The sequence below is a fragment of the Rhinoderma darwinii genome, chromosome 5, assembly GCF_050947455.1.
Source record: "Rhinoderma darwinii isolate aRhiDar2 chromosome 5, aRhiDar2.hap1, whole genome shotgun sequence".
Classification (NCBI taxonomy): domain Eukaryota; kingdom Metazoa; phylum Chordata; class Amphibia; order Anura; family Rhinodermatidae; genus Rhinoderma; species Rhinoderma darwinii.
Genome location: NC_134691.1, coordinates 86,944,883 through 86,971,842, shown reverse-complemented (window position 1 = coordinate 86,971,842; position 26,960 = coordinate 86,944,883). Strand labels below are relative to the sequence as shown.

The window sequence follows — 26,960 nt, the reverse complement described above, 5'->3', positions numbered from 1 at the left end:
CGGTGAAGACCGTTCTAACTTGTCCTAAGAATTTGCTGCTGCATTCATCCAGCCTGTCGTACGACTCCTATTCCAAGTTCTGCTTCAGTAGGAACAAGGTGCAAGAGTTCGGGTATGTTCACATGCCAACTCAAAAACATTTTTGAGCAACTCGCGTTTTTACAGCCGTATTTGGAGCGTTTACGGCCTGAAAATGGTTGAAAACACTACGTGTGAACATACCCTTATACGCCAAATGGAAGCACAGTGGCTCAGGGGTTTGTAGGTTTGGGTTTGGTGCATGGAGTTTGTAGGTTTTCCATGAAGATCATGTCATATACAGATAGTGAAATTAGATTGTGAGATCCTGATGAGAGATCCTGATTCCACGGCCATGGAATATGTCAGCACTATATAAAAAATGAAGAAAAGACAAGGCAGATGGGATTGTTTTTGGAATGTATCATTTAATTGTATTCTTCATGTAATAAATTAGCGAGTCTACATACTGATCATTCCTTTTAAGCCTTAAATCTTAGCAAATGACGTATTGTAGTCCCCTCCAACCACCATGTCATAGTGAATTGTAACACACAGTTTCACATTTATACTTCACTAAAACATGGATTTTAATGGGGAAGGAGTACAAACGACACAAAGGGCATTTCACAAAACAAGAAAAAAAATGGATGGGAGATAAAGATGCAACGTGTGGATGATGCAGCACAACAATGAGATTTAACTTCTGGCAGTCACTGCTGGGGGTTGTTCCGACTGCAGTTGTTTTCCCAGATATTCCCTGTAAGACATGAAATAAAAATATTAGTGATCCAATCAAACACATGTTGTGTGTAAAAGTATTTGCCCCTCCCCTGATTTCTTCTCTTTCTAATTTATCACATGCGTTTCAGATAATCCAACAAATTTTAATAAAACAAAGATAACACGAGTAAACACAAAATGCAGCTTTTAAATTATAATTTCATTTATTGAGGATAAAGATTTATTCTACAACTATATCCCCCTGTGAAAAAGTAAGTGCCTCCTAAACCCATTAACTATGTTCACACGGCTTATTTTCAGCCGTTTTTCAGGCCGTAAACGGCCGAAAAATCGGAAGCAGAACGCTTCCAAACATCTGCCCATTGATTTCAATGGGAAAACGGTGTTCTGTTCCGACGGAGAATTTTTCGCAGCGTTTTTTTACACGTAAAAAAAACGGCACGAAAAAGAAGTGCAGCACACTTCTTGGGACGTTTTTGGAGCAGTTTTCCATAGACTATTGAAAAAAACGACACAAAATGGACGTAAAAAACGCCGCGTAAAATCGAGAGTGGCACAAAAAAACTTCTGAAAATCAGGAGCGGTTTTCTCTTGAAAATCGCTCCGTATTTTGAGACGTTTTTCGTCATACCCTTACAGTAACAACTGCAGTCCAACGTTTGCAATAACTTCTAAGGAGTCTTTTACATCGCGGTGGAGGAATTTTGGCCATCTTCTTTTCAGAATTTATTTTTAATGTGGCTACATTGGAGGGTTTTCGAGAATGAACTACCCGTTTAAGATCTTGTGACAGCATCTCAATGGGATACAAGTCAGGACATTGACTCGGCCACTCCAAAACCTTCATTTTGTTTCTTTTGAGCCATTCAGAGGTGGACTTGCTTGTGTGCTTCGGTTCATTGTCCTGCTTCATATCCCAACTGCGCTTGAGCTTTAGGTCACAAACTGACAGGGTGGGGACGGGGACGGGGACATTCACCTTCAGGATTTTCTGATAGAGAGCACAATTCATGGTTCCCTCAATTATGACAAGTCGTTCAGGTCCTGCATAACCAAAGCAGTCCCAGACTATCACACTACCACCACTATGTCTGACTGTTGGTATGCTGTTCTTATGGTGGAATGCGGAATTAGCTTTACGCCAGATGTAACGACACCCATGTCTTACAAAAAGTGGACTCAGATTGTCCAAAAACTCTTGGGGGTCATCCAGATGTTTCTGGCAAATGTGAGACGAGCCTGTTCTTTTTGGTCAGCAGTGGTTTGCGCCTGGCAACTCTTCCATGGATGCCATTTTTACCAGTGTCTTTTATTGTGAAGTACATTGACCCTAAAGGGAACCTTTTAGCAGTTTTGATGCCTCAAAAATCTGCTGACCGGGCAATACAGGGGAGGGGAGGGCTATTGCTCTGTCAGCAGTTTTGAGACATCGAAACTGCTGACAGGTTCCTTTTATCGGAGGCAAGTGAGGCCTCCAGTTCTCTAGATGTTCGTCTGGGTTCTTTGTGACGTCCTGGATGAGTCGTCGATGCTCTCTTGGTGAAGTTTTAGTAGGATGGCCACTCCTGGGAAGGTTCACCACTGTTCCAAGTTTTCGCCATTTGTGGATAAGGGCTCTGACTCTGGTTCACTGGAGTCTCAGACTTTAAGCAATGGCTTTGTAACCCTTTCCAAACTGGTAGCTTTCAGTAACTTTATTTGGCATCTGTATTTGAATCTCTTTAGAATGGGGCATCATGTGCTGCTTTTTGAGAAATTGTGGCTGCTTCACATTGCCAGACAGATTCTATTTAAGTGATGTTTAGATTTAACAGGTCTGGCAGTAATAATGCCTTGTGTTGCTAGTGAAATTTAGCCCAATTGTCAATTGAATTTGGTTGTCTCATTAGATCAGCATTTTTCTTCAGTAAATGTCATTATTTAAAAACAGCATTTTGTGTTTACTTGGGTGATCTGAAACATTCAAGTGTGACAAATATGCAAAAATAGAAGAAATTGGGAAGGGAAATATTTTTTTACAGCACTGTACATACATATTGAATAACAACTGACAGACTATTCCAGAGCTAAAAAGTAGGGATATTTAGGGAACAGAATATTTTAAATATTGCATACTAAATCCAGAGCCACTGGTGTTCAGCTGAGCAAGATGGCAGCTGACGCACTCCGGGATTAGCAGTTATTGTTGAGGGAAACGAGTAGTGGCCACTGCAGGATAAATGGGGTATTACATGGTGCCCACTCAAATAAATGGTCAACTATTATATGGTCACACAGAGTCCTCCAGAGCAGGAACCGCACTTTGCAGTGACTCTCAGCTATGGCTATTAGAAGGTTGTCCTAAATGTCCCCCTAGTATGTCCGTAAACATTTAAATGATAAGATTCCTATGTCTAAAAACATGTAGATATGAAATTTAATGCATCGCAGTCTGCTGACAGAGTACCAAAAATCACATAGTGTAGCTCCGGTCTGGAGGTACACGAGCCAAAATATTAGTAAACTTCGCTGAATGAATTCCCCAATACACCTTTAACAACTTTTTTTTTTAATTATATGCCATGAATAAGCAAGAGCTCCTTTTTTGTCACAGTATTCTCACTTACAATAATGAAACACAAGCAGCCTCGTGCCATACACTAGAATTTACTATATATTCACTGATACAGAGCAGGAATGAAGATGCAGTTATCTGTATTTAAAGAGGCTCTGTCACCAGATTTTGCAACCCCTATCTCCTATTGCAGCAGATCGGCGCTGCAACGTAGATAAGAGTAACTTTTTTTTTTTTTTCAAAAACAAGCATTTTTGGCCAAGTTATGAGCATTTTTATGTTTATGCAAATGAGCCTTTCTTAAGTACAACTGGACGTGTTTAAAGTTATGTCCAAGTGGGCGTGTATTGTGTGTGTACATCTGGGCGTTTTTACTTGTTTTACTAGCTGGGCGTTGTGAATAGAAGTGTATGATGCTGACGAATCAGCATCATCCACTTCTCTTCGTTACCACCCAGCTTCTGGCAGTGCACAGACACACAGCGTGTTCTCGAGAGATCACGCTGTGACGTCACTCACTTCCTGCCCCAGGTCCTGCATCGTGTCGGACGAGCGAGGACACATCGGCACCAGAGGCTACATCGACTTACCTGCAAACGCCGATGCTGCTGCAGAATCAACTGTAGCCTCTGTCGCCTGGTGCCGATGTGTCCTCGCTCGTCCGACACGATGCAGGACCTGGGGCAGGAAGTGACGTCGAGAACACGCTGTGTGTCTGTGCACTGCCAGAAGCTGGGTGTTAACGAAGAGAAGTGGATGATGCCGATTCGTCAGCATCATACACTTCTATTTACAACGCCCAGCTAGTAAAACAAGTAAAAACGCCCAGATGTACACACACAATACACGCCCAGTTGGACATAACTTTAAAACGCCCAGTTGTACTTAAGAAAGGCTCATTTGCATAAATATAAAAGTGCTCATAACTTGGCCAAAAATGCTCGTTTTTGAAAAAAATAAAAACGTTACTGTAATCTACATTGCAGCGCCGATCTGCTGCAATACGAGATAGGGGTTTGAAAATCTGGTGACAGAGCCTCTTTAAAGAAGTCTTTTCCCTTTATTTATCTTATGAGCCACGTGGCATCTTCCATAAAACAGCGTTGACATCCAATTAATAAGCTCACTGCTTCAATCTTGTCCATCAACATTTTTTAGAAATACATCAAATAGATAATCCGGCTCAGATAAACGTAAACTTTTTTACACTGACCGGTCTGATTCTCAGCTAGGAATTTAAAAAAATAAAAACTGTGATTTTATCAAACTAACAGGAATGCACAGCTTCATATAAAGGTATATTGATATCACCGGTTAGTATACATCTGACCAAACTCTTGCTTAAAGTGGAGCTTCAAATAAAGAAATATTGTGTAAGTGTCTAATAAGGGGAGGTCCCACCTCCGGGCTCTTTCCAATAGGAGTATATTGGAGTTATCGAAATCGCCTGTTTTCAAAACTCCAATAAAGTATAATAGGGAGAGACACGTACATGTCCTGCCACCTCTGTCAGCAGCTGCTGATGACTATTTGTACTGCATAATAGGAGTCAGTCATGCAGAAGAATGGATGTCAACATATCAACAGCAATTTGTTGACTGTTTCCAGGCAGGAACATATGATTTGTTTTTCCTTTTTCACTGTGCAGAGTAATAAAAACAACAACAGGATTACATAAACATATTTGCTTTCTCTCAGAAACAGCACCACATCTATCCATGGCTTGTGTCGGGTTTGCTGCTCAGCTCCATTGAAGTGAATGGAGCCGAGCTGCAATACCACGCACAACCTGTGAACTGGTATGGCACTGTTTTTGGCATTTGGGATTTTCTAATCATGGACAACCACTTTTACCCTCCCCTGAGGTGCATTTATCATAGGTTCTGGTTCTTCACTGTACCCCAGGAAAAAATAGAATGGACATACACACAAGCATCCATTTCAAATGCCTCAAAAGAAAATGCCGGCAGAGTGCAGGTTACATGGAGGGGATCAGAACATGGGCTGAATAGCCAGGTGTCTTTATTTTATTTTTTTATTTCCTATTGCTTATGTATCGCCAACATATTCTGCAGTGCTGTACAGAAGTTGTGCCCAACGGAGCTCACAGTCTAATTTCCCAATCTCAGGGACACAGACATGTTCTAATTTGATTGGTAACCAATTTTTCCCACACTGTAAATCTATACTGTTTTATAGTGTGGGAGAAAATTCGAGAACCCAGAAAACCAACACTTACTATTCCTTTACACTGCATGTAGCACAATGTCTCCAGTTATAATGACAGCCAATACAATGAAATGGGCATCAGTAGTATCCAATGTACAACAGATCTGCCACAGCATCCTGGTTTCCATTATAACCAGAAATCGGGATGCAGATGTGAACAGAGCCAAACATTTAAGGAATTTATTAAGACTGGCGTTTCTTAATATTTAGTTCGCTGGAGTAAGATGCGACACCTGTATTAAGAGAAGTACGCCTATTAAGAAATTATTGCATCTTTTGGCTGGTAGTTCGCCACAATTGCGGCATAACTATCTCGGTCGCACTGCTGGTTAAGACTTTTCTACTCCAGAAAACTGGTGTAAAAAAGGTAATAAATGTCGCCATTGGTGCGGAGATTTCCTCTGTGCGTTATTCTTTCCGAACCATATACTGCAACGAACACAAAGCAAACGACACTTTTTTAAAGTGACTACACAGGCACATGGAATTTTACCATACAGCAGATAGGCAGGCTTCTCCTTTATGTGCCTCATATGTGCAGCTACCTGATGAATTTGCTGACTGGTGGTTTGCTGCTTACAGTTTATAATCATTCTGTCTTTTCTGCAAAATAAATATCATTTACTGAACTCCAGGTGCACTCGTGATGGGCTAAAGACTATTCACAGAAGCCAATCTAAGCAAAGAGAGCTGCAGTACAAAAGCACGAAGGAGGATCTTCAGAAGATGCCCACAACTCCAGTCATCTTCTAATGGCAAGAAGGGAAGTTTGAGCAACGCTGAGCCTACTGGCCAGTTACGAGAACTACCGTGCATAAGGGTCACTAAGCATCGCTGTATTTCCCCTCCTGTGTAAAAGTAAATATTCAAAACAAGAATAGTAAGTAGTATATAAAAATAAAATCGATTACTAAAATCCATATTCGTCAAGCAGCATAATTCATCAAACTAACATCCCTGGTGCGAGTGACGTAGGATGTGAAGTTCCGCTAGAATTATCTTCTGACAATACTTAATGATTTATGTATGATCCCCAAGGATTTTAAAGGGAACCAGTCACCAGCATTTCACCTATTAAAGTAGGAATACCTGTAGGAAGTGGGTACAAAAAGAAACCATTTTTATGTAACCTATAATTATTGTAGCTCTGTACCTTTAGTATTCAGTTATTTAGTCTTCCCGCACTGTATGATAATGTATAAAAGAGTCATGTAGGTTACCTGGCTCTTCTCACACGTGAGTACGATTACATTTGCATGCCAATTTGACTGCATTGCATTGAACTTTAATACTGCCGCTCTCAAGTATTTTCTGTACTTTTATGTATGAGGGAAGAGGGAGAAAGTATATGATCTGAAATATTTAACTTTTATTAATATGCATTAAAATAGAGATAAATTGTAAAAATCCTTGGTGTAAGAGGTATGTGTGAGTGACCCCCAAACTCACATACCAACGCCATATATAATTAGGATATAGTAATTATGGTTGTGTCAGAAGTGTTCATACGAAGAACACATGAGTTGCTATGCTTGCAAAGCAGTGGTTAAATTATAGAGTGGCGGTAGCGCAGGATTGAGCAATGGTAGCCTGCTGCACCACTTTGTGGCTGCACTGCGGTATAATGTGAACAGGAGCCTACAAGCTGCGCCCTGTAGCTGTGTATCTATTGCGCCAAAGCAAGAGCACAAATCGCAGCCCGGGGCTGCACGTCTATGATATGCTTGAAACCATAATAATAATGTTATGGTGTAACAAACTGTTTGGTGAGCAACAATTTTAATATGAACAAACAGTGGTTACAATATGTAGTAACGGCAGCATGTATTTAGAATGCACGGGTTGGATAAGTAAGAACCACTCGTGCCTGTAGTCTCCTGCAGAGCATGAAATGCTGTCAGTCAGAGTGAGTGTCCCAACGCACCTCCGTGCATGTCTGCCGCAATGCGTGTGAATGGTCAGCAAGCAGCTGCACTCTCACGCCGCTGTCCCTGTGTATCAGAGCGGCAGCGTGGAGATCAGCTGTGGTTCCCTGACTGTGCCCGCGCCCAGTTGTCAGCTGAGACACGGCACAGATTCTATACCAAAGCACAGGTCCACTGTAAGTGGACCTGAATTAAGCATGTAGACCTGTTCCCGTATTGAAACGGAGTGGGCAGCATAGAGGGAGCCGCGCGGCAAGTACACCAGCGGTCAGATAAGGGCGGCGGCTGGGAGAAATCACACAACCAGCCGCTCGTGTTATGACAGCAGGGTGCGCCGCGCTGACAGCACAGTCGCGCTGTAGGCTATCAGCCAGATATTTTAAAGAGCAATAGCAGATGTCAATCGATTAGCCTGAAGAGGCAACTCAGGCCATATGTTACACCAAGGACAGTTAAAAGGAATGAGCACCCGACGCGCGTTTCGCCAGCATTCTGGCTTCTTCTAGGGGTGGGGGACCGCCATTACACAGCCCTATAAATAGGGCAGAAATTGATTGACAGCCAGGCTAGCCAATCCTAAACCTGGAAAAGAATGCAATGGAAAAATAAATAGTCACTGGAATAAAGAGCAATAAATAAATATGTTCACAAATAATTCAGCCAATAAGACCCATATCAGATCTCCAGATAAGATTAGTCTGGATACTGGAAGGGGCCAGAAGAAATTTTTGCACAAAAAGGAAATCAAATAAATAAATAATTAGATAAATAAGGGGAAGGTATTGAAAAAAGTTTTTTATATATATATTATTATTACAGGGACATATGGAAAAAATTCCGTTAGAGATTCCTCAAACTGTAATATCACACAGAGAGTACATAAGTATAAATATATACGCACATATTCCTCACATGTCAGGAGGTCATATATGGAACGGGCATATTAAGACAAGAACCAGTATCAGAGAAAGCTGCCGAACCCAAAGTTCTCATTCAGTCCAGATGGACTGACTGTGTTAAAGTTAAAGATCCATTCACTTTCTTTTTTGAGGAGTGCCAGATCTAAATCTCCCCTTCTAATGCCCAATCGTACTTGGCATATAGCCCAGCCTCTAAGAGTGGTCCAATTCAAATTATGTTTAGTTTTAAAGTGTCTGGCTATTGGAGTAGGGCAGAACGGTCTATTTCTGGACTGACACTCAAATTTTCTGTACTTTTGCATCAGATAAAAATTCAGCATTCGGGGCGGGTCAGTTTTCAGCGGTGGGCGGGCATAAGAAGTGGAACTAACGAGACTGCCGGATTATTACCATAAAAGGCGCAAAATGTTTGCAGACCGTTATTTACAGTCGGAGGAGGCGTTTAGGAGAGGGGATAGCGGAAATGAACTTTTGACAGCAGCGGGTTCAAAAGGTGAAATGCTGGTGACAGGTTGCCTTTAACACCATCCACACATTAAGGTATAGAACAAAATAGGAAAAATGCATTGCAGTCTTCATTTTGGAACGGCAGATGAACAGCACCTTTGACAGGGATCTACTTAATAGCTATTAGTGACAAGTAGAATTAGAGTTGTCTGTCAAAATCAATATATATTGTATCGAAAACTATTACCAAGACATTTTAGAGGATGAAACATGCACAACTGCTATAAGACTCCAATGTATTTGCTTTGTAACTTACACATCTACTAACACACATCTTATTACTGAGCTGGCGGAGCAAAGCAGCATTATTGATATTATGGAAAATCATTGTCCATTAGTGTTATTTGTGCACATGTTCTTAAGTAGGTTTGCCATCACGATTCAGGAAATGGGAAATTATTTCTGCTCAATTATTGGGTATTTGCAACATGAACTATTTTCTTGAAATGAAAAAAATGGAAAAACAGCACAGGATGCAATGCAAACTGCATACAAATAAAAGGAAGAGACAAGTAAACTTCAAATTACAGAGCAAAATCTGGTGGAACCCAAAAATGTGGGCTTCCTTTTCTCTACCAAATTGCGATATGTGTCAAATGAAATCAAACTTGCATTTGGTATTTCAGATTAAACAAAAAAAATATATCTCCAATTCCCACTTTATATGATCAGTGAGAGCCACAAATTTAACAGACAAATTGAGCAACAATGCAAATAGGGGAATTGTTATATTATAGGGAACCTAGGGTTACACATGGGGCACCTTATAGGGCACATGGGACACCCTCGTATCTCTTCTTTTTCATGCGGCTCCTATTAATTCTACGTCACCCATTCAGAGGTACTCCTCTTATCCTGGAGTGTGACATTATTGCACCCTGTTTGCAGCTTTAGCCGCTTCCTATTACAGGAGTTGGCTACACAAAGAGGTGATAAGACACAGTGACGCTACACATAGAAGGCAGGCGCAGACACTGCGGACTCACCTTCTCAATGCCATGCTATCGTGAGGCATCATAATTTTTTTAGCAAACACTTATCATGAGAACATCTGAAAACCAAAATGGGTCTTATCGGAAGCAGGCAGGCTTGCTGGATAGCAAGGAAGCTACAAGGGGTTTCCCCATTATTGAACATTTAATTTAAAAAAAACTAAAAATTACATTTTAGCCTCATAAAACTTTCATATTCATGCTTACCTTATGGTCCTTTGTTTCTACGGGTTGCTCCCCCCCATTCCCCGTCTTATAGGGCTGCACTGCTCTGATCCTCAGACAGTTGATTTCAGCCTTAGAGCAATGACAATAAAAGCTTTGTCTCCCATTATTCAAGGGCGATAGTGCTGCTGGACCTCATCACAGCTCCATGTTCTATCAGGGTGTAGTCAAATCTATTTACCGCAACTGTAACCAATAGTGGCAAAATGCTTCAGAAATCGGGAGTTACAGCGGCGCTATCTACATGGGCACTGTGGCACTCTATGGGAGCTGTGGTACTATCTACAGGGGACACTGGCGCAATCTACATGGGCACTGTGGCACTATGTGGACACTGGCTATGTGGGAATTATCTACAGTGGGCACTGCGGCACTATCTACAGGGACACTGCAGCACTATCTTCATGGGCACTGTGGGGTTTTCGGGGGTTGGCACAAAAAAAAAATCTGCCGAATAAAACCCATCTTTAATTTATTTTATCAATGGCTATAAAAAAAAAAAATGGATGACAAATGACCATTAAAAAAAAAGGACAGACTGACTGGAAATGGATGATCATTTGGAGACAGACTTTCATGGCAGTTTTGCATCAAACTGACAGTTGATCAGCTTTTAAGGACTCAATCCTTGTAACGGCAGGTAAAAACTGATCCTGGCTGAGGATTCCCCGCACACAGCGCTACTTTGAGCGCTGAGCCCGGGAAAGTCGGAGGCCTAAGTCTACGCAGGAGTTTTTCTAGTATATTTTAGCATTCTGTAGAATTGTCTTCAAAGTAAGAGAATCCTCTATGTAAAAATCATATTAGTTACATCATCAATACTCACAATGAAAAAAAGCAGCAACACTTTGTAGCAGTTAAACTATCAATCTGCTTGTCTACCAATGGGAACTTCTACAGCCATAATAGTCATCTGTATATTCTCTTCATATTGGTCTTTATAGATGCAAGATATATTTTTACTAGTACATTGCTTTTTATTTACGCAGAACAATGCTCTATTAGTCCAGATCCACCAATAATAGTGATGAGCATTCTCCTGTCTGTACTTTATAGTCAAGTATTCATCAGCTGGGCGTCTCTGTTCCAGTTATTCTTTGAAGATAAAGCGGTTCTCTCGGTACCTTTAAAGGATGTAACCTTGAAGACTGAGCCACAGTTAGCAAAGACCCTGTGCCCCCCAGGAAGGAAGTTCTCAGCTACAAAACTCTTCAGGTAACAACATGAAATGTTGGATCAGGGAAAAATAATTATAATCTAGAATAGAGGCAGCTGACATTAGAAGAAGCAGCTGTGCAATGTCTTAGGTTAGATCCACACTACATTCACTATATATGCAGGTAAAATCTCCCCACGTATACATCTGTGCCCATAGCTGTGCCTGATACCCGTCAGGATACAGTGGTCTTATCTGAATTGAAAAGTGCAGATGACTATGCCTTTCAATACACTTGTATGCACATTGAAAAAAAAAAAAAAGAAGTATTGACTCACATTAAAAAGTAAAAATTAGAACCTATCGGGAATCAATACATAAGATATAATTCAAAAATTAATAGACCAAAAAATTGTCTCAACTTCCAGAGATAATAAACGACAACATAGACCGGTCAAATAATTATATGTTCCATATATGGACAAATAAACCCCACCCCCCACACACACACACAAATATATACAAAAAGTTAAAACCTAATTAAAACACAGGCTCTAGTGAGACCAGAAGATTTCCCAGCCACAAAGGTATACAATAGTATTATATATCAGGAACGGCTCTCATGGAATTCAAATAAAGTGTCTAGATCACAAACCCAATCCTAGCCAGAACCAAAAGTTATATCAAACATTCGTAAATAAGGTCAATTACCTGTAGCTGGCATGATGGATGCTGGAAAATGCACTAGAGGAACACCCCGATGCGCGTGCCGCACTCTTCGTCAGGAAGAGATTAACGATCGTGCTCACGGGGTATAAATAGTACTACACTACGGTGGTCTCCCATTAAAAAGTATACTATGCAGTAGAGCTGTAGGCATACAGTTTAATAAGTCTCATCCATTCAGTAGACCACTTCAAATTGTCCTGAAAAACGTAATTTACAGACATAGTTTAGCCTTCACGCATGCACCCATTTACAAACCAGTGGCGGCCAAAGACAACTAAGAACATGCAGAAGCGTCTTCCGAATACGTTTTTAATATGGTGTTAAATCCATGAGGGGTGGGGGACCACTACATTATTGCCTACAGCCAGGGCTCTGCATCACAGCCATCTGTAAATGGTGATGTAGAGTGACTACAACATAATGGCTGCTGGGCCACTAAATACCATGGGTGCGTCATTCAGACACTAAAGGTCCTTCTCAAAAAAGGAAATGCCAGGATAAGGAATAAGAACAGACAATATATATCGTACATTTTGCTAAAAAATGCACTACTGCTGGAGAAAGTTCATTTCTATTGACTAAATATGTAACAAGCTATGAATACGTGAATATATTAATTTATATTTAAGATTACAACTCCAACTCCACAGTCCTGTTTTCGATAAAATAAAACCTGAAACTTTACGGAACAGAAACAAACTGAAACGGAAGCATTACCATTGAAATTAATGGTAATGCAGACGGAAGATATAGTTTCCGTTCATCTGTTGCTCCGACGAAAAGGTTGAGCGGAAACCCCAAACGGAACCAGACGCTGATGTGAACAGGCCCTTATACAAATATGAAAACAAAATATACAATTAAAATAGAGATCTGTACATGATCCTGGACGTAGCCATGGCAACGAGAATTAATTCTAACAATGCAAACTGCATTCAGAGAGCTGGAAAATGGTGAAAGCCAGGAATAAGATTTATAAAGTGACAAATATTTTTTCTTGAGTAAACAGATTTATTCATGCAATGGTTTAGAACCCTTTTAGGATAGCTTGTCGAGTTATATTTAAGGGGGCATACTTTTTAACAGATTGACAAACTACCAAGTGCTATGAATTCAAAGCATGTGTGAAATAGCAATATATACATGATCAGTACAAATTTAACTCTTGAACTGGCAAACATCAATGCCAGGCACACAGCTGCAGGAACTGTAAGCTGATAATAGACATTTCCTTGAATTCTAACTAAAGATAAACGTTAAATTCCTTTTATACACAAAAGCTTGAAACCAAGAAAATCCATGTTCGATTCCTTAAAGGGGTTGTGCCATGAACGAAAGGGCATCTAAAAGTACTCCTTATTTGAAGCGACTACTTTTCCCTATTGGAAGTATTTCAAAAATATGTATACATCCCGAACTTACAAGCTCCGAATGGCGCCCCCTGCTGTTTCTTCATGTAGGTGTTTGCACGTCATTCTAGTAATGCTTTCAAGAGGACACCCACGAGCAGTAAAACTTACTAGGTCGCCAGATCTCTCGTTAAACTATCGGCACACTGTTTCCACTCCTGTCATAAGGTTCTCTCTTGAACTCGGCCGAGAAAGCAGAGAATGCACAAATAAGGCGTACTTTTAGGGGCACTTTCGTTTGTCACAAAACCTTTTTAAGACCACGCTTTAATGGGGATGGATGAAAGATGGTTCTTGATCGGGCACTTGCTGATAAACTTAAGAGAAAACCGTTAAAAAAGCTCAATAAACATTATGCCTCAAAATAAAAAAAAATTCAACTGCGAAATGCTTTCAGAGCCAAATGACATTAAAAGCTGCGTATATATATATAAAATTTACTATCATCTCCTTTGTGCTGGCATGGTTTCTTTTAGCTATAAATTGGACAACTTATACAAAATGCTTAGTGACCGACAAAGGAAAGAACATTGCCCACGTGACATAACGCGACATATACCATTCTCCTTTATGTTAAACAAAGACAGTTTGTAGACGATTATTCTATTGCTATCCATACCCATAATGAAAAATGTATTGATGCACTGAAAAAAATTACACCATCTCAGCCTTCAAGATGATGCCTACAGTAATAAGCCCTCACTAGAATGCATACACTCTGCCCTGGGTGATTTTAATCAGTTCAATGCTGGATCCTACCATCCCCAGGTATATATGTAGGCTTAGTCCCAGTTCTGGGTATATGTGCAGTGTAGGTTCCCACCTTACAGAGGTCGCCTTGTCGTGGCAGGTGGGCTAACACTTTTTGATCAAAATGTGCACTAAGAACCTCCCTATTTGTAGGTAGATTGAGCTTTAGTGCATATCTATTTATATTTAGTGGTTTAGGTGGCATTAGTGTTGCAGGGTGCTGTCGCCATTTTTTTATATCTGCTATATATATGTATATATATATATATATATATATATATATATATATATATATAAAATTTACTATCATCTCCTTTGTGCTGGCATGGTTTCTTTTAGCTATAAATTGGACAACTTATACAAAATGCTTAGTGACCGACAAAGGAAAGAACATTGCCCACGTGACATAACGCGACATATACCATTCTCCTTTATGTTAAACAAAGACCGTTTTTAGACGATTATTCTATTGCTATCCATACCCATAATGAAAAATGTATTGATGCACTGAAAAAAATCACACCATCTCAGCCTTCAAGATGATGCCTACAGTAATAAGCCCTCACTAGAATGCATACACTGGAAGATTTATGCCAGTTTTCTGGCATATAAAAGTCACAGATTTTGGCATACACCAGTTGCATTAAAATTAGCACATTTTCTCGCTACTCGCAGGAAGCAGGCGGTGTCCAGCTAAAGGGGGTGGATGCCGCTTGCTGGAACGACAAATTTAAATTTATGCCAGAAAACCGGCGTAAATATTAGCAGAAATCTATGCCAGCTCCTAGCTTGTTATCTTTCCGTTTTCACCCCCAATCTGACTATTCCCCTCCCGCAGCGGAAAAACAAAATGTATGCTTACCTGACTGGTCTGATTCTTTTTTTCTCCCCACTGGGTCCCCCCTGGCTCCCTCTTCATGTCGCGGCTCATTCAAGGTACTGATGCTGGGCATAGTCAGTACCGATGCAGCACTGATGACGTTTAGGGCTCCAACGCATAGGTACTGACTATGCCCATTGTCCGTACCTGGAATGAGCATGGTCATGAAAGGAGAGCTAGAGGGGACCATGCGGGGAGAAGAGAAGAGGAGCGGTGAGGTATGTTTTGTTATTTTATGTGATGGGGGTGCAGTCGTTATGCCACAATTGTGGCGCACGGCCATTGGAAAGATGCAACACCTTTATTAAGAGGCGTTCGCCTTTTAATAAATGTTTTGCATCTTACGCCAGCGAATTGGTTAACACTGGTGTATGAAATGGCATTCTTAATAAATCTGCCCTACTGATTTTATTCTGCAGTTGGACACATAGCAGGGTAAGATTAGATCTACGTTAGCATTAGTACTCATGCACACTGCCGTATTATACATTTATATGTTATACATCCGTAGAATGGCGTCCATAGCCTACTATGGGCTCATACTGTATCCACGCGTCCCTCCAATTTTTTGCTGAGGCACAGTGTTTTTTCCTCATGGATTCATATGCTATGCATGATAAAAATTAAATTGTGCCATGTCATATTAATGAAGTACTCCCCTCAGAATATTTGTTTCAGGAGAACACCATGCCTCACTCAGGCACCATACGGGCGCACATAGGGTGCCTATGGGTCTGTGATATGGTTCTGTAGGAACTTTTAGTGCTGCAGTACAAAGTCTGATCGGCAATGTATGTAAAAAGACAAAAAACCATGAAATGTTTGCAGCCTGGGCCTTAGTAACGCTACTCCCCAGGATGTCGTAAAACTCTATGGAGAGCAAATGGCGCAGAATACTGGACATCAAAAATAGACCCTACAAGTCTATGACCACATCGAGGGCAGTGCGCTCTAAAGGAGATGATGACTACTGCTCACGGTCTCTAATATGCACATAGCCTGAACCATATAATGACAAAAAATAAAGAGCATTCATCGAGAGAGCATCCTTTATGTAAAGGCATTCTACACAGCTTACCAAGAAGAGTAAATTAAATTCCACTGAGCAGGCATAAAGCGGCCGCGTCTGCATGCAGTTTGTATAAAATCTAATTTTTGTCAGAGGTGATCATATCGCAGGTATAGCCGAAGGTTTGTTTCAATTCAATTTATTTCAAGCCCATAAAAATAGGAAACACAGATTTCTTTTTGAAATGATAATAAACTCCGTTACATATAACGCTTCCTAAGGGTTGGTCGAGGCATCATGGATTTATTCAATATGCATTAAAATGTAGAGTGATAAAGTTCCATTCTGGTGGACCCTCATTTTAAAGTCAATTCAATACCAAGTACATCTAACTCATATTTCTCTATAAAGCACGTTTCTTAAATCCGCTGTACACACGTATATATTAACAGCTGAATAATAACATAACATAATAAAAAGGACTTCTAAATTAAAAGAAAAGCAACAACAATTCCTCAGAGTCCTTCCCCTGGGTCGACTGTGCCCACCCAAGAATATTGACTAGGCTCAGATTTTCGTATATTTAGGTTAACGATAAGAGTCAAAAAGGAACGTTGACAACCTGTCAGAGAATAAGGATATGTTCACACCGCATATGTTTGAGGCAGAAAAATACGAGGCGGATTTCAAGAGAAAACAGCCTTTTAATCTAGGGGTCTTTGGAGCGGATTTTCAAAGCATATTTTGAGGTGTATTTTCGTAGCGTTTTTTTTTTCAATGTCAATGGAAAATCAGCTTATAAACTATCTTAAGACGTGACGTCACGTCTTTTTTTTTTTTACGCAATTTTTTTTAAATTCAGCAGTAAAAATGCACCTCATATGAATTACAGAGTGTATTTCCCTTATAAATCAATGCAAAACTGTTTGCAGACTTATTTCAAAGTGTATTTTGGAGCAGAATACAAGCATTTTACACTCTGAAATATGCATGAAAATAAGCCATGTAAACATACCCTTAAAGAGGCTCTGTCACCACATTATAAGTGCCCTATCTTCTACATAATGAGAACGGCGCTGTAGAAAAACAACCAGTTATGACCTATTTTAGCTTTATGCTAATGACTTTCTTAATGCCCAACTGGGCGTGTTTTTACTTTTTGACTAAGTGGGCGTTGTGGAGAGAAGTGTATGACGCTCACCAATCAGTGACCAATCAGCGTTATACACTTCTCTCCATTCATTTACACTGTACATAGTGATCTAGCTAGATCACTATGTGCAGTCACTTACTCACATGTTAACGTTACTGAAGTGTCCGGACAGTGAATAGACCGCACTACCAGCCAGGACATGATGTCTATTCACAATCCTGACACTTCGGTAATGTTTGTGTGAGATTTACAGCACAGCAAGCGTAATCTTGTTTTAAAAATTACAGTTTACAGCGTAATCTCGCAAGATTATGCCTGCTGTACTGTAAATCTCTCACAAACGTTACCGAAGTGTCAGGATTCTGAATAGACATCACGCCCTGGATGGAGGTGATGTCTATTCACTGTCAAGACACTTCAGTAACGTTAATATGTGAGTAAGTGACTGCACATAGTGATCTAGCTAGATCACTATGTGCGGTGTAAATGAATGGAGAGAAGTGTATGATGCTGATTGGTCACTGATTGGTCAGCGTCATACACTTCTCTCCACGACACCCACTTGGTCAAAAAGTAAAACATGCCCAGTTGTCCATTAAGAAAGTAATTAGCATAAAGATAAAGTAGGTCAAAACTCTGTAAAAAATGATCGTTTTTCTAAATAAAAACCACTGCTGTGATCTACATTACAGCGCCGATCACATTATGTAGAAGATAGGGCACTTATAATGTGGTGACAGAGCCTCTTTAAGCTAAAAGGGGGATGGATGCTCAGTAGAAAATTGAAGTCCCTTAAACAGAAGATCAGTTCAAGGACCCCCAATAATACTATGTTCGGACATCTCACTGACACTTCAGAAGTGAACCGTTATCTATCAGGGAGGTGTAGTAGTGTGGTGTAAGCAAGCAGCTTAGTATTGGCAGATGAGCAGGCTCCCAACAAACGACATGAAGGCATAGCATTCACATTCAATTTTCTGCCGTCGAGAAAATACCACCTACAGATATGTGCATATACATTTGGAAAACTTTTTAGCAAGTCATAATAAGGCAAAATTATATAAGCAGCCCTCTAAGGGGCACTAAAGGGTTATTCTGATCTTGTAAATTGATGTCACATCACTCGGATATGCAATCACTTTATAATTGATGGAGGCTCATCCTCTGGGACCCCCCATCGATCCTGAGATTAAAGGGGCTGATATAGTGCTGCGTTCTCTTCTCAGCTTTGCCTGCACAGTGGCGAACTTGGCTGCACAGGGAACTACGGCTGGCCCTATTCACTTAAGCTCCCTGCACAATGGGTGATAACAAGCCGCCATAAAGCGAAGTCGCCGATAATAAAAAAAAAAAAAATACCTAGTTATCTAACCCTAATTCATTATAGGGCAATAATTGTAATTTGAAAACATAACTTGAGACCATTAACCTATGTAAAACTAGTAATTGGTTAAAAGTAAACCTTAATTTCATCACAAAATAAGATTAACGAAAAACATAAAAAACACAAACAGAAAATATGAAATGCAAGAGAATATGGAATCTCACAAAATGAGAAGTAAAAGCCTGAGTAAAATGAACCAATTATAAAACTATTATAGTGTATTATTATTAGCATCTGGCACATTTTATAGACTTTTCCCTGACAAGCCGATAATCCAGCAATCTGTCCCATTAACGCCATATTAAAGTCATGACATCTAGCTATCGATGTGAATGTGAGTCTGTCCCCAACCATCCCCGTAGGTTTAAAAAAAAAAAAAAAAAAAAAAAAAGACCTTCATTTAACAGATTTACATTCAGACCTGCTTATTCTCAAGCGGTAACTTACCAATTATGGACCATCAATTTCTGCACTGCCAGCAAAGCATTGTAGCGAACCTGTTGGTCTTCATGATGCATGTGGTTCATTACCAGCTGCTTCCCACCCAACTGCTCAATCACCCTGCAAGATGAAGAAAGACTTGTCATATTGATCGCCAACACAGTCTGATAGATTTAGCGGAGATGGCAGAAGCTTTTCAGAACTCCAGGAGTATAAAGAATCTTTTTCTCTTCTTTTATATGACATACATTATTTATTATCCAATGATACATCACAGGTTTTTGGATTTTATTTTGTAATAACGCATTCCCATTCATATATCCCCAGCCAGTGCTTCCATGCAGGGCTGAATTACTAAGCAGCGGACACTTACATACTAATCCTTCCATCACTGGTCCTACAGTAGAGAGATGGAGAAAACTCTTATTCATGTGATGGAAAGTTTGTTAGAATTCATGTATCCAGCATTTCATAACTATACAAACTTCTAGTTGGGGAAAGCTTTGAGCATTTCAAATACAAAGTTCACTAGTAAACCACATTAAGGCCCTGTTCACATCTGCGATCTGCATTCCGTTGCTGTGCTACGTTAGAGGAGCACAACAATTTAAATGACGGAAACGCAAGTTACGTAGAACGACGGAGACAACTGGCGCCTGACAGAACCCATTGACTTTAATGGGTTCCATCAGATTTCCATCGAGGGTTTTCCTTTGTGGTTTTACCGTAAAAAAATAGCGCAGCATGCTGCGCTATGGTTTCCAGTATTTTTGTCAGAATCTGCGACGGAGGCCCTTAATGAAGCCTCCAATGCACGTTAATTAGGCGTAACTTGCGTTCACATGCAGAGCACTACTACGTGCTGGATGGTGCTAGTTTGCACTGCATGCACCAACTTAGCAATCTAAGAAGAGCAGGGCATGCTGGGATATATGGCGCACATCACATTTTGCTCCTTAATGAGGACTTTAAATATTCCATACTTATGCCATTCCCACAGAAAAAAATACAACCCATAAATCCAGTAATCCACTTATAAATGTTTTATGCTTTTTATAAGCTTAATTCATCTTAATATGGGGCAGAGTAAAGGGGTACTTGAATTAATTCTTTCTTTCCCTTAACCACTTTCCACCTTGCAGTGTATATACGGCATGGGCAGGAGGTCCTTAACACAACCAGCCACGGGCTTAGGAGCAAAGCTCACACCATCATCAGCAGGTGTCAGCTGTAACATACAGCTGACACCCAGCTACAACATCCCGGCTGTTCAACCCCATAGATCTCGCAATTACTAGAGAAAAATCTAATTCAAACAAAAAACACACTGTAATTGTTGGTTTTTTTTCTTCATCTCGCCTTCCAAAAAAACTGAATAAAAAGTGAACAAAACGTCATGTGTACCCACAAAATACTAGTACAAGTGCCAATAAAATACTACACATCGTCCTGTAAAAATGAAGCCCTCATAAGGCTTTGTCGACTAAATAATAAAAAGTGGTCGATATCTTACTTTTGTCTAGTGGGAAGTTTCGAGTTAATAAGGTCTTGTCATTACAGCAGCCGTGGTAGTAATTCAATGTGTAAAAGTGTACTAATAGGGGAGAGGGAGAGGGAGGGGGGACGGGGGACAGTAGTAAGTTTAATGTGATCTAGGTGGCTTGAAGAAACAGTGACTGTGACCGGGCTGCAGATACAAAGCATCTGTAACTTCCCAGCCAATGATCATTTCTTGTTAGTGAAATAAAGAGAAGGAGAGGTCTACAAATGGCTGAGCTTTGTAGAGAAAGGCTTCACAAGGGTACTGTACATGAGGATCTAAGTTTTTATTCGCTTTAAGAAGCTTTGTAAATGCTTTGCTTTAGTTATTGGTGTTCATGTTAAGTTAAGGCCACGCAGGTGTTGCCACTTCTTGCTGCTAAAACAGTACTTGGACATATATGTAAATAAAATTTTAATTAAGCACCACATCGGAGGCTTCCATTATGTGGTAGGTTGAAAACCAGTGGTCTAGATCAACGATTTTCAACATTCTTAAGATTACCCCCATTGAGATAAATTACATCAAAGTACCCTTAAAGCTATGATCACACATTGTGCTGTACCTATTAAAAGCACAGAATGAGGACGCAGCAAGTACCCCTTATGGCCCTGTTCACACAGAGTTCTTTTTGCGAGTGGGAAAATCTGCCTCAAAATTCCTTCAGGAATTTTGGGGCAGATTTTTACCTGCCTGCACGCTGTTTGCCGTGGCGTTTTTCGGCCGCGGCCATTGAGCACCGCGGGGAAAGAACGCAGCGAAAACCGCTTTCTCTGCCTCCCATTGATGTCAATGGGAGGTCAGAGATGGAAACGCTCGAAGATAGGGCATGTCGCTTTTTTTTCCCACAAGCGGTTTTTACCACTCGCAGGAAAAAAATGCCTCCACCTCCCATTGAAATCATTGGGAGACAATTTCAGGCGGTTTTGGCGCGGTTTCCGCATCAAAAACAGCGCCAAAATACTCTGTGTAAACTCCCCCTTAGAGGCATGTTGTGTACAACCAGAGGCAGGGTCTAGAGCTATCAGAATACATAAACACTCCCTAGACTATGTTATAAACTATAGCAGTACACGTACATTGTCACAATCCTATGTCTGGTGGAACTTTTGCTAATGGTCAAATCCCATGTGAATGGGAAAGAGCGAGCGAGAGAGAAGCCATTGCATGGTTACGGCTCTAATTTGTAGATTTGCTACAGGATATTTGATTATTTTGTGCCTCAACCAAACACACTTTGGCCCAAAAAAACAATGTGTGCAACTTTTAGTAAATACGATAAAAAACATGAAATAGACAAACACGGCTATTCTATCTCCCCTGGCATACAGTATAATTTAGATAGCATTTCCATCAAGCACAAAAAAATTCTAATCTTCCATTTGCGCGCAGCAGCTCTCCCTGTAAGAGCCACTGCATGTTATCTGCTACAGGCTATTCTTCATGCAAATGGCAAGCTGCTAATGTAAAAAAAAGTGTTCGCTTTCTACTGCGTCTTATGTTTACTTCACCTTCATTGTGAAAGCCCATTATCTACAAGAAGCTCATATACGGGAACAGTTTATACACAACAACCAGAAGAAAAAAAAGAAAAAAAGACATTAAATGAGAATAGTTTCTGCAACAGCAAAAAAAAAAAAAAAAAAAAAAAAAAAAAAAAAAAAAAAAATCAGAATGTGCACATTGAAAGGAGTTGTGCGAGATTAGGAAAAAGGGTCTCACTTTACTCAAACAGCACCACTCGTGTCCACGGGCTGTATCTGGTACTGCAACTCAACCCTATCCACCAGGCAGTGTATTGGATTGAAGGAGACCTTCTCTTCTTCCCTTATCTCATGCAACCTCTATAACTTGGGCAAAACCCAAAAGGTAGTTTATTTACACAAGTCATCTGGAATTATTCTTTCGTCGACTGTAGTTCATAGGAAAACATGGAACCATGCAATAATCTAGTATTAAATGTGCCCACAGACATTGGCTTGACAATTTAACGTCTATGGGGGATTAGAGAAGGTGTCACTTCTGAGGGAGAAGTCGTCAGTTGTCACTCCACATTGCTCCATTCCTCTTATTGGGTCATACAAAGAGCATTATTCAGCAAGGGCTGCTACCAGAGCGTCCGTAATACGAATGTACAGCAGGATCAAAGTAAAAATTCTAAATATCAAAGGAAACCAATTTCATCAGTTTCCTCACCATTGAATGAGTAATATATGAACCGGATATAGAGAATGACAGTAAAACCAGATAAATATTGTAGCTTTCCAGGAATTGCTATAGATTTCTTACATAAAAGGACTTTTCATACATTCATTATAAATACAGAAACCCAAGAACGAATGAGTCATATTTATACTCCCTATAAAGGAGGAAGAACGCCATAGAGCATAATGAGATACAGTCTAGCGGAGGTAAAGAGGGAGATCGGTGTTGAAATTCACTTTAGGCATTGTTTTTATGTTCTATTACATATAGCACTGAGCAGAGATTTGCATTTATTTTAGATATTTTAAAATTCAGAAATCGAGGGGGATATTATTGTTAAATGAAGAAAGTGTTGAATACTTTATTATACTGTGTATGGGGCTGCTAGACTCTTATCCAACAAGTTATGAGAAATACAAATCTGAGGGATTCGAATTTATCCATCTTCCGCAATTGCTTTCCATGACACAAGAGGATCAGTGGCCTATTTGTTATTCATCTTCCTCTACTCCATAGTATTAATGTATTAGCTTAATGTATGAATAGATTAGTTAATGTATTCATCTAATATAGAAAATACAAAAAAAATAGATTTTAGCAATCTCTCCATTAATATATTCCTTTCCTTTGATTCTATCCTGTCACACAAGTCTGTAAGGCAACTGGCTGTAGCAGGAGCCTTGCCTCACTTTTCTGTCTGATAGGAGACAAGAAATGTACCTGCCCGCATTAGCAATTTGCTGGCTGAAGATGGAAAGGAACAAGAAGTAATTCGCACAGCGAAAGATTTCTCAAAGACTGTTTGTTCCAGAAAGCACATAGAAAACTCTGCAGATAAACACTGTGAGCTTTGTATCAGTCGCTCCTAGGTTTAGGGTTCCTTTAAAATAATGATCTGGTCCAGACATTCAATCCCTATTAAAGCATGTTGAGGTAGTAGTAGTTTCCAAGTTTGTTATATTGACAGGTTGCTGGAGGGTGAAGAAGTTTTTTTTACTTTTTCTTCCTCATTACCAATATAATCCCCAGCACATTAGAATAAAAATAATAATCTGGTGAATGCGCAGCCCAGAGGTTTACCTCTCTAAAGATTATAAACTCATTTGTGTGGATTTCAGCACAGGGTAAGGATATTTTTCAAGCAGAGACAGCTAAACATTACTTTGTCAGCTGTGCAGACAACTTGCATTATTACTTGGATTATTTTACTTGATCCTAGGCCGTTGTTATTTAGCCAGTCTGTTATTTAGTGGGACCTCAGTTGAGCATACTGTATACCCAGAATACAAGGGCTCTAGAGCAAGGGAGCTAAAGAATCCACCCATGAATTATAGATTGAGAAACTGCAATAAATGCTATTTATTAGTACAATGGCATTTTTCGAGAACATATAGGGTTGCTGCGAAATTCCATTTTACGAATTCAATTTAGGTTTACCCATAGGCCAGGCAGCAGACGTAGGCTGTTTTAGCCTGTATCTTCAAGTTACGAAGAGGCTGCCGTAATACAGTATTCCTTATGACCCTTGCAGGTTATTATAGATCACTAGCGGCTAAGGGACGAACTTTCAATAATTAAATTTTATTATGGATTTCGTATTCACGCATTTGGCTCCAAGCTTCACTACAGCGTATTACTTTCTGAAACGCCTGCCTTGGACATGAGAGCTTATCCCAGACCGGATTACTAAAACGAAAGATAGTATCTGTGGTTTACGACAATAGATCAAGGTCTGATGCCAGTTTCCAATAGAGGGTTCAGACCACTTCAGGGTGCAATGAAGACTGCCTCAATACATTTCTTATTTATTAATCAAAAGTAGGAGCTTGACTTCCCACATTATGCACATCTGACATTACATATGCGAACCCCTACGGCCCCACCACATCTTCTAGGATTACACAAAAGAGGGAATTTATTACATACTCTTGAGCCAATTTTCTGGCGTCAAAATGTCACAATTTTTTTTTTAAAGGTCAATGGATAATAAACCATATTAAAAATGTTCATTTTTTCCACATGCAAAGAGGTATTGTCACAAATCAGACTGATGCCTTTATATTGTCAGTTTGTAACCCCATACATAGCCTTGACTACAGAACTCCCTAATATTCCAAATAGAAAAAGGTAATCAATTCTGAAAGGTGCATTAATATAAGAGAAGAGACTCAAAAGAAAATAAAAATGACAGTTGCATCAGCAGATAATAAAACACACTTGCCTCTTTCCTCTGGGATAATGTCGGACGTATTCTCCGATGTCATGAGCAGCCACAGCAAGGACTTGTGGGTCATCAGAGACTTCCAGTAGCTTTGTTAAGATTCTGCAAAACAAAATAATAAAGAAAAAAAAAAAGAGAAAAGAAGTGTAATAAAAGTTATTAGCAGTGGGAAAAAATTAATACATATTATATATATATATATATATATATATATATATATATATATATATATATAAAGTTCAAAAGAAAACCTTTTCCCATTTTTCCTCCACCATAATGTAAAAAAATTGGTATCGCTGCATCCGTAAAGGTCTGAACTATTACAATATACATTTAACTCGCACAGAGAACGCAGTAAAAAAAAAAAAACTCCAAAATTGCTGTTTTTTGGTCACCTTAGCTCGCAAAAAAAAAAGGATCCAAGTTAGGCCTTATTTAAACGTAAAATCTGCAGCGTTTTGTGCGTGTTGCAGTTCCGTGTGTCATCAGTGTTTGGTGCGTGTCTGCGTTATTTTTGCGCGTATGGCATCCTTATGTCACGTGGTTTTGACGTATGCAAAATGAAATGAAGATGGTTTTCTTTTTCTCATCATTTCTTGAGCAACAGTTGCGCGAATCACGCACAGCACACGGATGTGCGTCCGTGTGCTGTCCGTGATATTCACGCACCCATTGACTTCAATGGGTGCGTCATGCGCAAAAATCGCTCAAGTATAGGACATGCAGAGAGTTTCACGCAGCGGACACACGCTGAGTGAAAAACACGGAATGTCTGAATGGCCCCATTGACGGACGTGAAATACGCTCGTGTAAATAAGGCCTAACTGATACACCTGTCTGAATGAGGCCTAAAAGTCCAAATGCAAAATGCATCTCCTTCTCATTGGCAGCTTTACCGTCGCCAATGTAAAAATGTGAGAGAAAAAAAAAAACCACATTAAAAGCATTGTCAGTGGCGGATAGATTCCTCCTAAACACATGAATATCCACACTGACTGGCCAAGTCTTCCAGCCAATTGCCAGAGAAAGAGACAGTTTAAGTGGAATGTGGTTTAGTTACAGTGGGCCAGGAAAGGCGATTGGAAGTTGAAAATGTTGCAACCTTAAGAGCCACTGTATATTCAGATTTGAAGACCGCTATATTAAGAGCTTGTGCCATTTCCGAATATTTAATAATGCAAAGCATCTAAAATGAAAAATAAAAGCAAAAAAGTCATATATATATATATATATATATATATATAAATTTTATGGAAAGTTCTCTGCACTGTGCTGAGAAAACACTTGTGCTTACTTCAAGAGCTCGTAGTTCTTTTCATTTAGTCTCGCAGCGTTCTCTCTCCAAAACTTCTCGGATTTGTGGACTGGGCTCCATTCCAATCTTCCAGACTTTAACTCAGAACTGTACTCATCAAACGAGCTGTTAAAGGAAGGAAAAATAGTAAGACTCTCGACAGCATTGTACCAGGGTTTATACACACAACAAATAAGCTTGCCAATTGGCATGGTTTATTCCAGTAATTAAACATGCCACAAGAACGCATATTAATAGCATCGCTCATAGTACCACAGTCAATAGCGACAGTTTTAAGAAAATAAATCTATAAGGAGACGGTAACAGATGCCGTGTTAATTTAATTATCTGCAAAAATAAAATGGGTTTGCGCGTTTTAAAGGTGAAGAACTTTATAATAGTTGCTTACTTTAGTTTAAAGTGGACCTCTGGCAGACCAGATGCCTCTACAGTGTCAGCAACTCCCTACCCAGAAATGAGCACTATGCTTCACTAGCCGCTCTCTCCTGGGATAACAGGGTTCCTATGTAATGATCTGCTGTAAACAAACCAAATACAAGCAACCTGCTGAAAACACCTCTTTAGAGGAGCGCTAACTAAAAATAGAAGTACTTACTCCATTCTGGCCATATTGTGTACAAAATAAAGTATAATGTGGACACCCCTCCTAAACTA

General features: G+C 39.8%; 1 protein-coding gene across 1 annotated transcript in view; it reads right to left on the bottom strand.

The window, feature by feature from the left end:
• Positions 1–426: 426 nt before the first annotated feature.
• Positions 427–26,960, bottom strand: part of ATP6V1H (ATPase H+ transporting V1 subunit H) — a 140,936-nt gene continuing 114,402 nt past the window's right edge. Inside the window, exons 12-15 of the mRNA XM_075826245.1 lie at positions 26,286–26,411; positions 24,992–25,093; positions 19,032–19,145; positions 427–778 (exon numbers count right to left, since the gene is read on the bottom strand). Coding sequence (XP_075682360.1) covers positions 718–778; positions 19,032–19,145; positions 24,992–25,093; positions 26,286–26,411 — 403 coding nt within the window. The 3' untranslated portion in view covers positions 427–717. The remainder of the gene's footprint in view (positions 779–19,031; positions 19,146–24,991; positions 25,094–26,285; positions 26,412–26,960) is intronic.